This window comes from Mandrillus leucophaeus, unplaced genomic scaffold (genome assembly GCF_000951045.1).
Source record: "Mandrillus leucophaeus isolate KB7577 unplaced genomic scaffold, Mleu.le_1.0 Scaffold816, whole genome shotgun sequence".
Classification (NCBI taxonomy): Eukaryota; Metazoa; Chordata; class Mammalia; order Primates; family Cercopithecidae; genus Mandrillus; species Mandrillus leucophaeus.
In genome coordinates this window covers 920,857-935,866 of record NW_012108875.1, presented here as the reverse complement: position 1 = coordinate 935,866, position 15,010 = coordinate 920,857, and the positions used below count along the sequence as shown (strand labels likewise).

General features: G+C 35.0%; 1 protein-coding gene across 1 annotated transcript; it reads right to left on the bottom strand.

The window, feature by feature from the left end:
- Positions 1 to 1,036: 1,036 nt before the first annotated feature.
- On the bottom strand, positions 1,037 to 2,575 carry CDR1 (cerebellar degeneration-related protein 1, 34kDa). Its single transcript, XM_011967891.1, is given in 3 exon segments — positions 1,037 to 1,718; positions 1,721 to 1,846; positions 1,848 to 2,575. Coding segments are annotated over 3 exon segments (726 nt in total). The 5' UTR covers positions 2,283 to 2,575; the 3' UTR covers positions 1,037 to 1,553.
- Positions 2,576 to 15,010: the final 12,435 nt, after the last annotated feature.

Genomic DNA, 15,010 nt, shown 5'->3' with positions numbered 1-15,010 from the left:
TCTCACCTTCCTAGAATACTATTTCCTTGTGTTCTGCTTTTTAGCAGAAGAGATGCAATAGTATTAAAGACTACAAGAGTAGTCTCATGATGTCTTTTAATTTAATATCTAGGCCCTAATACACAACTCTTTGAATATTGCTACTATCTTTCAGCATGACTTTCCAATACTATTAAGATTAGGCCTTTCTGTTCTTCAGTTTCTCTAACTCAAGTCTTCTAAGCTCCAAAGCTTCCAACATCTTTAATTGCCAGATCTTCCCAATATTATAACATCCATGCATTCCAGTCCCTGTCCTGCAGCATCTCCAATGCCCTTGTTTTCTAAACTTCCCAGTATTCAAGTTATTTAAAATTTAGGTCTTACTAATATCTCCAACAACCCATCTTCAAAGTCCAGGTCTTGTCTTTCAGGATCCAGAGTTCTAAATTACAAGTCTTCCATGGTCCTAATCCTCCAATGTCTCCTATATACAGGTGTTCTAGAGGCTATGTATCTCATAGTGTTAAGTCTAGATTCTTCAATGTCTTCCAGCACTTACATCACACAGTTTTTACATTTTTAAATGTCTCCTACATTCTAGTTTTACAGTGTATTTTTATTGCCAATTCCTCCAATGCCCAAGTCTTTTAATACCTGCAAGAACTAGGTCTTACAATTTTCAGGTACATCAATATCGTCAATGTCTGAATGAATAGACCTCTCAATATCCTGGTCTCATATTGTCCAGACTGCCAGTATTCTTGACGTCCAGCATCTTTAAAATTTAATTCTTCCAAACTGTCTTTTGACATAAATATGTCAGTATCCATGCTTACCAATGTCTCCCAAAATCCAGGGCTTCTCATTTTAGGATTTATAAATGTCTATATCTTGCTGTTGTTCATATCTGCCAGTATTTAGGAGTTCCAAGGTACAGGACTTACAATATCTCTAATTTCCAGAGATTTCACTGTCTATGACTTCCAATATTCAATATCCCAATGTTCAGGGCCTCCGGAATCGTCAATGTCCAGTGTAACCAATGTCTTCAGAATCCAAGGCTTGCAATGTCTCCAATATCCTGTGCTTACAATGTTTCCAATGTCCAGGGTTTCCAATGGCGCCAGTGTCAAGGTCTTCCAACAACTCCGGGTCTTCCAGCGACTTCAAGTCTTCCAACAATCTCAAGGTCTTCCAGATAATCCTGAGCTTCCAGAAAATCAACATCTTCCAGACAATCCATGTCTTCCGGACAATCCACGTCTTCCAAGAAGCTCCAAGTCTTCCAGTAAATCCAGTCTTCCAGCAATTATAGGTCTTCCACCAAATCCAGATCTTCCAGGAAAATCCACGTCTTCCAGAAAATACGTGTCTTCCAATAATTTCAAGGTCTTCCATCAAATACAGATCTTCCAGCTAATCCATGTCTTCCAGAAAAATCTACGTCTTCCACCAAATCCAAGTCTTCCAGTAAATCTAGTTCTTCCAGAAAAATCTAGATCTTCCAGTCAATCAGTGTCTTCCGGAAAGAAATCCAGGTCTTCCAGTCAGTCAGCGTCTTCCAGAAAAATCTATGTCTTCCACCAAATCCAGGTCTTCCAGTCAATCCACGTCTTCCGGAAAAAATCCAGGTCTTCCAGCCAATATATGTCTTCCTGAAGATCCACGTCTTCCTGAAAATCCATGTCTTCCAGAAAATCCATGTCTTCCAGTAACCTCCCAGTCTTCCAGTAACCTCCCAGTCTTCCAGAAAATCCGCGTCTTCCCAACAATCCAGGTCTTCCGGATAATTCGGGTCTTCCTGAAAATCTACATCTTCCAAAAAAGCCATGTCTTCCAGAAAATCCACGTCTTCCAATGGCCTCCAGGTCTTCCAGACTATCCATGTCTTCCAGAAAATCCTTGTCTTCCCTCAAATCCATAGCTTCCAAAAAATCCACGTCTTCCGGGAAATCTGTGTCTTCCAGCAAATCCACGTCTTCCAACAAAGCCATGTCTTCCATCAAATTAATGTCTTCCAGCCTACCTGTGTCTTCCAACAAAGGTACGTCTTCCAACAAAGGTACGTCTTCCAAGAAAGGTACGTCTTCCAACAAAGGTACGTCTTCCAACAAAGGTACGTCTTCCAAGAAAGGTACGTCTTCCAACAAAGGTACGTCTTCCAACAAAGGTACGTCTTCCAAGAAAGGTACGTCTTCCAACAAAGGTACGTCTTCCAACAAAGGTACGTCTTCCAAGAAAGGTACGTCTTCCAACAAAGGTACGTCTTCCAGAAAATCCATGTCTTCCAACCAAGCCATGTCTTCCAGAAAATCCACATCTTCCGGAAACTATATGTCTTCCAACTAAGCTACGTCTTCCAACAAATCCATGTCTTCCTGTATCTCCAGGTCTTCCAGCATCTCCAGGGCTTCCAGCATCAGCTCGTCTTCCAACATCTCCCCGTCTTCCAGCATCTCTGTGTCTTCCAGCATCTTCATGTCTTCCAACAACTACCCAGTCTTCCATCAACTGGCTCAATATCCGTGTCTTCCAACGTCTCCAGTGTGCTGATCTTCTAACATTCAGGTCTTCCAGTGTCTGCAATATCCAGGTATTCTAACATATTCTATAGTCCAGATCTTCCAACCTTTCCCCAGGTCCAGGCCTTTTCAAATCTAGGCTTCCCTTGTCTGAGCCTTCCCATGTTAAAATCACTCTACAGAAAAATCTTCCAACTCAACTATTTCTGCTTCTAGTTGAATTAGCTTCAAAAACATTTAATGGGACATTCCTCCTTATAGACTAGATCTTATGAACCAACTGTACTGCAGTTTGTGTTTTTTACAATTAGGAAATGTGTATTTAATCTCTACAACTTTTAAAAATAATGTCCACAATAAAACTTCTGCAGAATAAACAAATAGGACTGCTGCAATAAATTTTACTACTTCACTAGTGCTTACAGTTTTTATACAGTTGACTATGTTTAGGTCTAAGTGAAATTTTTATTTAATGAGAAAAATTCCTGTTTAAGACTGGTATTTTAGGTAAAGTTAACATGTAGTGTATTATTTGTCCATTTTAAATGATATCAATTTTTAGCGTTGGTCTTATGTGACCAAAGAATAATATAATAATAATAACAACAACACTTAACATAGCATTTGCTACGTCCAGGCACTGTTCTAAGATCCTTACATGCATTAACTCATTTAATCTTCACAACAACCCATTGAAGCTAGGTACCATCATTATCCCTATTTTACAGATGAGGAAACTGGCACACAGAGGTGAAGTAAATTGTCCATAGGACACAACTACTAAATAATGGAGCCGGACCTGGCTAGCCTGTTGTGAGAGTCCATGATTGTAACCAGTATGTTGTGATATCTGCTGTTTAAAATCATGATAGAATGATGTGATCCAAAAATATTATACAATTCCATATACAAATGGTCTCACTTGATCCTGTCACTGCCAGAGTCTATTTGTATGCACAGCTTTTATTCCCCAACCAGCTACTACCATTCCCTTGGTCCTGTATATGGAAGTAGGTGCAAACACTTTCTGATACCATAAGGAAGCACTGAGTTCAATTACCCTTTGCTTCAGAATCATATTCATAGCTCCATGCTTTGAGTACTAGTGCTTGGAATTTATCTCTTCTATCTGTTTGAATCCCTTATTACTGACTATTCTCCAGTTTGTACCTTACTATGTGGAGCACTTACCTTTAGTTTGTTTCTAACCTCCAGCATCTACCTGCTTCCTGGGTTCCTGACCACTGCGTTGTATCCAACTAATGGTAGCTACAACTCCTTAAATCGCAGCATGCTAATCTAGAGAACTAACTACTTGGTTCTCTAAGTCTCAGCTCCCACCAGGTACCTTCAGCAATGTTGCTACCCAGGCCTCTGGCTGACGTGAAAACCATGAAAACCACATAATTAAATTTTTACAGTTAGGCAGGGACTCTCTAAAGATTTAAAATCATCTATAATGTAACAAAAAGGAACAATAATAATACCAATTAAAATAGAAATACCTTCTGAATGTCTAATGATTTATACTTTATAGAGTGCTGTCACCTCATTCATTCATTCATTCATTCAACAAATATTTATTGAGCGCTAACTGTATGCCAGGTTTGTTTTGATAAAGCTTAAAATCATCTGTGGGAAACAAACAACCGTACAGATAATCGAAAAATTACTTATCCATTGTAAGGCCATGAAGAAAAAGTAACTGAGAGTCTGGAAAATCAAGGAAAGCATTCCTAAAGAAGTAATATTTATTGTGACTCTGAAGAATCTGTATTCTCATTTGGTTCTCACAATATAGCCTTGTGACTTAAATAAAAAAGATTTTTATATATCAGTTTTACTAATCTGAGTGCTAACAATAGCCATGGGACCCAGCTGTTTTGACCTCTTTGTTTTCCCTGCTACTCATTTTGCCTTAAAATATATATGAAGTACTATTGGAAAATATATATCAAGGGATATAAAAATATACTTTTTGGTTTAGTATATTCCACTTCAAGGAATCCATCCAAGGAAATTATCTGAAATGTGGATAATTCATGCACAAAGATACTCCTCACATAGTTATTTGGTATAGTGAAAAACAGAAAAACCTTAATCTAACATTAAGGGAATGACTAAGTAAATGTGCCATGTACCTATGATGGAATATTCTTCCGTTAAAATACTGTGGCATATTCATTTTATAAGTTAAGTGAAAAATCAGCATACAAGGTTACATAAAGTGTGATGGCAACTATTTAAAAATATATAATCAGTGACAAATGACTAGAAGTAAATGTATTGGGGACTCTAAACTAATTATCACTGGATAGGTTGGATTATGTATGATTTTATTTTCTTCTATATATTCTTTTATTTTTAAGTTCTTACAATGTACAGGTATTTTCTATTCAGGAAAAATATTCAAACAATTGTGCACAAAACTTATTTATTCATCGTTTTTCTTGTACATGGAATCAAGTTTTACTGTTGGAAACACTTCATAATATATGTTAGCAAAGTGAAAAAAATAAATTCTCAAATAATTTCAATATCCAGAGATAATCACTGTAAAGATTTTTGTGTATGCTCTTCTAGACACTTTCACTGGTATATTTTCTTGTACAAAATGTAATCACACTGCATTTTAACCTATTTCTTTCTTACACTTAGCAATAAATTGTGAACAACTTTCTATGTCAGTAACTGTGCAGCTATGTAATAATTTTAATATATAATTTATTTACTCCATCTCCTATGGGTAAGCATTACGTTCCTTCCAATTTTCTTGTATTATAAAAACTTCTGTGATCAGCACATACTTTATGTAAGGTGTGAAGAACAGAAACTGTGTCATTCTACATGGCGTCCCTGTACATATTTGTGTGCAGATGTGTTTGCATATTACTTAGGATAAATTTCTAAAAGGAGAGTTGCTGAGCCAAACAAGACCATGTGCATCATAATCACAGCAAAAAAATTACAAGCAATCATATGTCTAACGGTTGGGGTGGTTAGAAAATTGTATTATAACTATCTAATGGAATACTGTGCAGTCATTTAAATTTATACCATGGAAGAATATTTACTGAAATGGGAATATGTTCATAAGGTATCACCAGTGAGAGAAATAGGTCACGAAAATATGTATAATATTCATGTTTTGTAGAAGGAAAACTAAATGCCTTCAGGAAAATAACTAGAAGATATACACTAAAATGTTAGTAGTAAAAGTCCCAAAAAGAAAATGGATAAATCATAGTATGTTTCACATAAAATATTATATAGTCATCATATGAATGTTCTACAGCTACACATAATGTGGGTAGATTTTACTTCTAGAATATTAAGATATCATGTCTCAAAAGACTACATATAATAGGATATCCTTTTTGTATTATTCAAAAACAAGTAAAACTAAGCACTATATTATTTAGGGCTACATACACACAGCATACAAATAATTTATTAAAAAGCAAAAAATAATTTAAAAATTGAAGACAATGGTCACTGGGGTTGAGGAAAGAGGGTCAGAATATGGGAGGACTATAAATGAATTCATATTATGGTTAATATTCTAGTACTCATGTGTTGGGTAGTGGTTGGTGTCATTATGTATTTGAAATCCCATTATTGATTATTTAATAATTTTATGATTATTATTAACATTAAATAAAAAGGCAAGTTAATGAGTAAAAATAAAAGAGGGCCTTGCATGAATCAATGAGACAGTGTGCACAATCTAAGGATTATTAATCCCTTTCTGTACATTTGTCTTTCATTATTTTTTAAAGTAATTTTTCTGTGGGTAGTAAGACTACATGGGATTTTTATTCTTTTGGTTCTTTGTTCTTGAAATTTTCTATTTTGAACATGCATTATTTTCAAAATTAAAATATATTTAAACTTTATGTTAATGTGTTTTTATTGACATAGGGAAATAGAATATTATATTTATTGAAAAACGAGCTCAAAATTACATAGCGCATGATTCAAAATATGTTGAAAAATACGTAATAGGGAGTGAAAAGTGTTGATATGTTAACAATAATTGCTTCTGCGTAGTCAGATTTCAAATCACTTTTTTTATGTTTCCATATATACACATACATATGTATATATGTATATTCCATATATACACATATGTATGTATATATATATATTCCATATATATACCTATATATGTGTATATATATGTGTGTGTGTGTTTTATAGGGTGGGCTTATTTTTTATTATAAAAGTAATACATGTTTATTGTAAAAAGTAAAAAAAAAGCAGTAGTGTATAAAGTAAAAAGTGAAAATATCCTCCTAATCCTATCTCCCAGAGATAGCCATGACTCTTTGTTTTGTTAACTTCTTCATACTTTTTTTTATTTACTTGAATGTATTCTCATTTGTTTTAGAAAATGAAAAAACATAACAGGGAGTGAAAAGTGTTGATATGTTATTATTATTGACATTAAATGTTATATTATTGTAACATAATAAAATATAATAATATATTATAATTATATTATTAACATAAAAGTAACATCCTATACATATATTCTACAACTTGCTTTTGTCCTGCTCAGTAGAAAGTCATTTTATAAAACAGCTACAGAAAATTTCAGAGTAGGGAGTACTATATTATTTATTCAGGTCTTTCCACATTAGATCTTTAGGCTAACAGTTTGTTGCTATTATAGATAATGCTATATAAAGCATCTTTACAATTTTTTATTCAATTCTTTCCACATGATAGATCTTTTGGTTGTTAACAGTTTGTTGCTAATATAGATAATGCTATATAAAGCATCTTTACAATTTTTTGCACTTTTACAATGATTTTAAAGAGCTGGTACCTGAGAAATATAATTTCTGGATGAACATGTTTGAGCTAAATTGCCCTCCTGGCATGCTGAATGCTGTTATTTTTGACTTTCGTCAATATTTTGGATGGAAAATCTAATCTCATTCCTTTAAATTATTTTTCTGTAATAATTTGTAAAGTTAAGCAACTTTTCATACATTTACTAGCTATTTTTATTTCTTCTGTAAGAGATTGTTTGTTTGTATCATTTATCTATTCTTTTGTTGTGTCATGTGTCTTGTTTCATTATTAATTTGTAGATCTCTGGATATTAGAGTTGATATCCTTTTGTCTGGTGTATATTGCAAATGTTTATCAATTTGTCTTTTAAATTTATTTATGGTGCTATTTACCATAAAAAAGATTTAATTATGTAAATAGACAAACATTTCAACCTTTTATAGTTTCTTGTTTTTGTTTCATACTTAGGTAGGCTTCTGCACTCCCAAGATTATAAAAATATTCTCCCACATATTCTTCTAATCAAAAAATATATTTTTTGAGATATGGTGTCTCTGTGTTATCCTCATTGGTCTTGAACTCTTGGGCCAAAGAGATCTTCTTGCCTCAGCCTCCTGAGTAGCTGGGACTACAGGTGTGGGCCAGTGTGCCTGGTTCTTCCAATATTTTGTACATTCTTATTGCTTAGTACTCTATCTAGGATTGGCTTTTGTTTTATAAATGTGTATATGCTAGAAAGTAGGAATCTAAGCTTAGTTTTAGTTTTTTTCAGAACAGAGAGTCAATTTTTTCAACTTATTTACTCAATTGAATTATTTCCCTACTGATTTGGAATTCTCTTTTTATCATGAACTCTTTGGGTACATTTTTATGTTTCTTTTCTGTTCAACTGATAATATTTCTCTAGTACTGAGCTAGTACCTCACTGCTTTAATTACTGTAGCATTATGTTTTGACGTATGATGGGACTGCTCCCCCTACATTATTCTTTCTTTCAGAATTTTTCACTATTCTTGTGCATCCTATTTTTCTAGATTAATTTTAAAATCAACTCATCAATGTCCATAAAAAAATTAATCCCTTGGAAATGCTTCAGACCTTTTGAGTAACATGTCAAGAACTGCCATCTTTATGATAGTGAGTTTTGCATCTAGTAACAAGGTATCTGTCTCAATTTATTTAATTTACTGTAGTCTCCATTTAGATATTAAAACAATTGTTGGGCTTATTTGTTAGTTTATAGTTTTAATTCCTCTTACATGAATGATATTGCATTTTAAAAATTCCTTATCATTAGTGCATAGAAAAGCTATTTAATATTTATCTTATATCCAGGTATCATATTGAACTCTATTCCTAGCTCTAACAGTAGTTTTTATTTTTGTTTGATTATCTTGATTTCTTAGGTACACAATCACGCCATTTGTAAATAATAAAACATTTATCTTTTTCTTGCTAATGTTTGTATGTATTTTTTTTCTTTTAGCACATTGGTAAATACTTTATAACGTCCAGGACAATGCAGATTGATGTTGATTAATAAAGAGCAGGCAACCTTCTGTTTTTGGCTCTAATAGAAATGCCTCTTTGTTTAAATATTATAATTGCCATTGTTTCAGATAAATACCCCTTTTCAAGTTGTGGAAATGCCCTTCTGTTCTTGATTGACATATAATTTTATCAGGGATGGATATAGAATGTTATCAAGATGGCTTTTCTGGCATCTGACAAGCTAATATCAAGGTGATGATATCGTTGTTCTCTTTAATCCATCAGTGTAGTTAATTACCTAATGTTGAGCTATTCTTAGATTCCTGGAATAAAACTGATTTGGTAGTGGCATTTTGGTATGTCATTATTTTATTTAGGATATAAAACTCTATATTAACAAATGCCTATAGAAGTGCCCTATTACCTCTTTCACATCATGACACCCTGGGGTAAATAGACAAGATTGCTCAGGGCAGAGGCAACTTGGCTTCCCAGGATCTGCCTGGTTGACCCAAGGCCTTAGGAGATAAAGATTACAGTACACATGCAAGCCATTCACAGGACACCAGTGTGCCAAGGTACACTTGTTGGGAAACTCTTATTTATTGTTTTCCTTTCTGTGGTACCCCTTTTCTGATTTGATATTAGGATTATGATATTTTTGTGAATAAAGCTTTTTTCTTTTTCCACAATGTAAATAACTTAGACACAAGCTGCTCCTTAAGCGATTGGTAACACTCACCCGTATAACTGTTTTGTCCTAGTGCATGCTTGGGGCCTAGAAATTTAAATCTTTCAATTTCTTGTATGATTATTTTATCCAAGATTTCCTCCTATTCTGGAGTCAATCTTGTCGAAACTGTCCATTTCATCTGGATTTTCAAATGCGTTCATTGGAAATTACACATAGTATTTCCTGATGTGCCTTAATTTGCATATACGTGGCTATATGCTTTTTTATTTTCTCTGGTAGGACTTTGCATAGATTTGTATATTTTATTTTCAGTTATCTAGTTTTTTGGAAAATCAAAGTGTTTTCAAATATCACTTTCTGCTTTTGTAAATTCCTTCTTTTTACATTCTTTAGTTCTGTTTGATCTCTTTCTAGATTCTCTAGGTAATGCTTAGTTTACTTTTAATTCTTTCTTTTCTGTTTATTGCATTTAAGTTAGAAAATTTCCTCTAAACACATGTTTGATTGTATCCTATAGTTTTCAGCATTTTCATGTTTGTTTGTTTTGTCACCTCATATTCAGTTAAAGCTTTGTTTTCCTGTTTAATCCAAGAGTTATTTGGAAGTGTATATATTTCAATGTGGTTAGGTTTTAGTTGATGTTTTGCTTCCTGTTTCATTTTTCCCTTAATTACTACTTGTTATCTCATGGATGGAGAATGTTTCTTGCATGAGTTATACCTCTTGGAATATTTTCTTTGTGTTCTATATGAAATAAATTTTTTATAAATATTCCATGAACAATTGGAGAAAATATATATTTTTTTGTTGGGGTAAATATTATATCATGCTTCTACAAATTAAGTCAAATTAGTTCATTGTTATTCAAATTTTCTATTTTTGTCTGATTTATCTAAATTTTCTAATAAAATATATAAAACATCTCACTTAATTGTTTTATTACAGTCTCCTATTTCTAACTTTTTTGGCTTGACATATTTGAAATTGCTTTTAAGGATATTGTTTTATGATTATCTTATTGGATTGTATTAGTTCACAATGTATATTAATTCAAAAAGATACCTTCCTTGACTCATTTAATGATTTTTGTCTTGACTCTTCTATGCTACCTCTACTTTATTTTTGTTATCATTTGCCTATTATATTCATACCAGTATTTTCAGCTTTTCTCTGTTGTTTTGTTTTGGGTATATCTTTTCAAAACAGCATGTGATGAGTTTTTTTACTCGATCTTGCAATGTCTGCCTTAATATTTCACAATTAAACCTTTCATATTTATTATAATTTGGTAATATTCATTAATTTTTCTGTCTTTTTATAGCCTTGATAGATTTGTCAAAGTATATGTACTTTTTCCTATACTGGTTTAGAAGTTTGAAATATCACTTCTAATAGTGATTATGCTCAGATAGGTACATATATACGTACATATTTATTTTTAACTTTATATACTTTTGTGCAATTGGAACTTTTGAAGTATGTAATAATTTTGTAATAAAAAAGGGGGAAAGAAACATCTGCTTTTTAATGTGTCTAGTATTTGTTCCTTCGTCAGCAATCTCATTCCCCTTGCTCAGGCTATCATCCTCCAAATTTTAAGTCCTTCCACAAATCTCTCAATCTCTCACTACTGCCCATCTGGTTTATTGCTACCAGATTAATCTCTTTAAATATCATTTTTTTCATATCACTCAAAAACATACAATTCAAGTTTCATCATTAAATCTAAATGTCCACATGTGCCCTCCAAGTGCCCATGACTTTCCCTACAGAATCATCTTTGTTCTCTACTTGCCCATGGGTCATCTACTCTAGTCAGACTGGTTTTCTCAATACCACATACATCAGTATCTCTTCCCTCCTTTACTTTCATTTATGTTGTTCTCTAAACTTTTTCTGTTTTCTCAGAGCCCCACCCAACCATACCTCTCTCAGATATGTTATTCTCTTCCAATGGTTTTCCATCAGGGAACACCTACATCTTCAGGAAGGAGAAATAGTCTGGTTACAAAACTGTGGGAACAAACTTTATTTTTGACCCTGAAATCTTCAAACATTTGATTTTTATTGAAAAGAGACATTTTGACCATATCTTAAAATTATTTATTAGGTTGGTGCAAAAGTAATTTAATTGTGGTTTTTGCTATTAAAAGAAATGGCAAAAATCACAATTACTTTTTCACCAAACTAACAACTTTGAGATTGATGTTAAGCCCTCACCCCAAACCAGAATTTTCCTTATGCTTCTACCTTAGTAGCAGTGTTGGTCATCATCACCTCAATTTAAATATTTTCCTCAGTTTATGCACTTTTTGAATCCCCCCCTACCAGAGGAAAGTCAATCTTTCGCTTGAGAGTTGGTTTGACATTGTTAGCATTTACTTCACGATCTTGAGCTCCTCTGGAAGTTTCTATCAGTTTCTCCAGGACTGAGATTCCAACAGGGCCTTTGCTTTCATTTCAGTCAGTGTGGCCCTTCCTGTCCTGGAATGAAACTAGGAGTGGGGCCCAAGAACTGTAGGCACTGAAAAAATGTACATTTTCTTACTGATATCACGAATTAATCAGCTTTCTATGATGCTTCTACCCAACAAGATGAGGTCTTTAGCATACTTTGTATTTTCAGTACTTTCACTTCTTCCCCTACCACCTCCTCCAGATGACTCTGCCTGCAGAGTTCCTAACAGAGAGAACAGCTGCAAGCAATACTATCCTCATTAAGTGGAGCTCTTTTGGAACAAAAAAGATGAATTCTTGCCGAACCACTGAACTTCTTCTAGATTTTAAAATAATTGTTTGTTTACACTATGTGTTTTTGTTTTAGGAACTTTACTTAATTTTCTTAGTTTTAAAAATTTACTTAGTTTTCTTAGTTTCATAGCCACATCAACAGTAATTATTGAGACAATATGTTCTCCTTGTGACCACTGTGAGCACCAAGTTGTCTCCTTTATTGCATGTATTAGTCCGTTTTCACACTGCTGATAAAGACATATCCAATACTGGGTAATTTATAAAGAAAGAAAGGTTTAATGGTCTCACAGTTCCATGCAGCTGAGGAGGCCTCACAATCATGGTGGAAGGCGAAAGGCACTTCTTACATGGTGGTGGCAAGAAAGAATGAGAACCAAGCAAAAGGGGTTTCCCCTTATAAAACCATCAGATCTCATGAGACTTATTCACTACTACAAGAACAGTATGGGAGAACCACCCTCATGATTCAATTATCTCCCACTGGGTCCTTCCCACAACACGTGGGAATTATGGGAGCTACAATTCAAGATGATATCTGGGTGGGGAAGCCAAACCATGTCACTCCACCCCGCCCTCCACCCAAATTTCATGTCCTCACATTTCAAAACCAATCATGCCTTCCCAACAGTCCCCCAGAGTCTTATTTCAGCATTAACTCAAAAGTCCATAGTCGAAAGTCTCATCCCAAACAAGTCAAGTCCCTTCTGCTGATAAGCCTGTAAAATGAGGAGCAAGTTAGTTACTTCCTAGATACAATGGGGGTACAGGCATTGGATAAATACACCCATTCCTGATGGGAGAAATGAGCCAAAACGAAGGCCCCATGCAAGTCTGAAATCAAGTGAGGCAGTAAAATCTTAAAGCTCCAGAATGATCTCCTTTGACTCTATGTCTCACATCCAGGTCACACTGATGCAAGACGTGGGTTCTCATGGTCTTGGACAACTCTACTCCTGTGGCTTTTCAGGGTACAGCCTCCCTCCTGGTTGCTTTCATGGGCTGGTGTTGAATGTCTGCAGCTTTTCCAGGCACATAGTGAAAGCTGTTGGTGAATCTACCATTCTAGGATCTGGAGGATGGTAGCCCTCTTCTCACAGCTTCACTAGGCAGTGCCCCAGGGGGGACTCTGTGGGGGCTTGAGCCCCACATTTTCCTTCCCCATTGCCCTAGCAGAAGGTTTTTGTGAGGGCCTTGCCCCTGCTGCAAACTTCTGCCTGGACATCCAGGAGTTTCCATGTATCCTCTGAAATCTAGACGGAGGTTCCCAGACCTCAATTCTTGACTTCTGGGTACCTACAGTCTTCTATTGCATCATCAGACTGCAAATTTTTCACACTTTTATGCTCTGCTTCCCATTTAAACATAAATTCCAATTCCAAACCATATCTTTGTGAATACATAAAACTGAATGCTTTTAACAGCACCCTAGTCACCTCTTGAATTCTTCAGTGTTTGGAAATTTCTTTCACCAGATACCCTAGATTATTTCTCTCAAGGTCAAAGTTCCACAGATCTCTAAGGCAGGGGCAAAATGCTGTCAGTCTCCTTGCTAAAGCATAACAAGAGTCAGCTTTGCTCCAGTTCCCAAAAAACTCATCTCCATCTGAGATCAACTCAACCTGGACTTCATTGTCCATATCACTATCAGCATTTTGGTCAAAGCCAACCAACAAGTCTCTAGGAAGTTCCAAACTTTATTATATCTTCCTGCTTTCTGAGCCCTCCAAGTCTCTAGGAAGTTTCAAAATTTCCCTGTCTTTTTCTGAGCCCTCCAAGCTGTTCCAACCTCTGTCTGTTACTCAGTTACAAAGTCGCTTCCACATTTTTGGGTATCCTTATAACAGCACCCCACTCTACTGATTTCAATTCACTGTATTAGCCCATTCTCAGGCTGCTAATAAAGACATACCCGAGAATGGGTAATTTATAAAGAAAAGAGGTTGAATAGACTCACAGTTCCACAAGGCTGGGATGGCCTCAGGAAACTTACAATCACAGCAGAAGGGGAAGCAAGCATGTCCTTTTTCACATAGTGGCGGGAAGGAGAAGTGCCGAGCAAAAGTGGGAAAAGCCTCTTATAAAATCGTCAGATCTTGTGAGAACTCACTATCAGGAGAACAGCATGAGGGTAACAACCCCCACATTTAAATTACCTCCCACTGGGTTCCTCCCACAACATGTGGGGATTATGGGAACTACAATTCAAGGTGAGACATGGGAGGGGACACAGAGCCAAACCATACCAACCCATTGTCTTTTTCTTTCTTTATCATTTAGAATTCCCATAAGACAGACTTTGACTCACTTATTTTTCAGTTGTCCTCTTCTGAGTTGTTCATGTTAATCATCAATGACCATAACATAAGTACTACTCCTGTTGTTTCTCACTCTGGATCACATATTAATAATATCAAGTTGTCTACTTGAGAAACAATTCAATAGAAAATCAGTCCTTGTAATCTGGTGTACTGTAATTTGTAGTATCTGACCTTGTGATTTTTAAAAAAGAGGCTCTTGTTTAAGCACTGCTTGATGTCTGACTCCTTGGCATCTTAATGCCTGTAGCAGGGCTTTCCTGATTAGCAATCATAGAGGGCTCTTGCTGAACCTCAGATACAGCTGCATTGCAGCATATTTTTAGGAATGTTTCCCTCCTGACTCTCAGAGTAAATCTCATGGATCTTACATAGTTTATATTTTGGGTTACAGTATTCTAAATATACTTTGCAATTTTGGTAAAAATGCATCCAGCCATTGTCATATGATA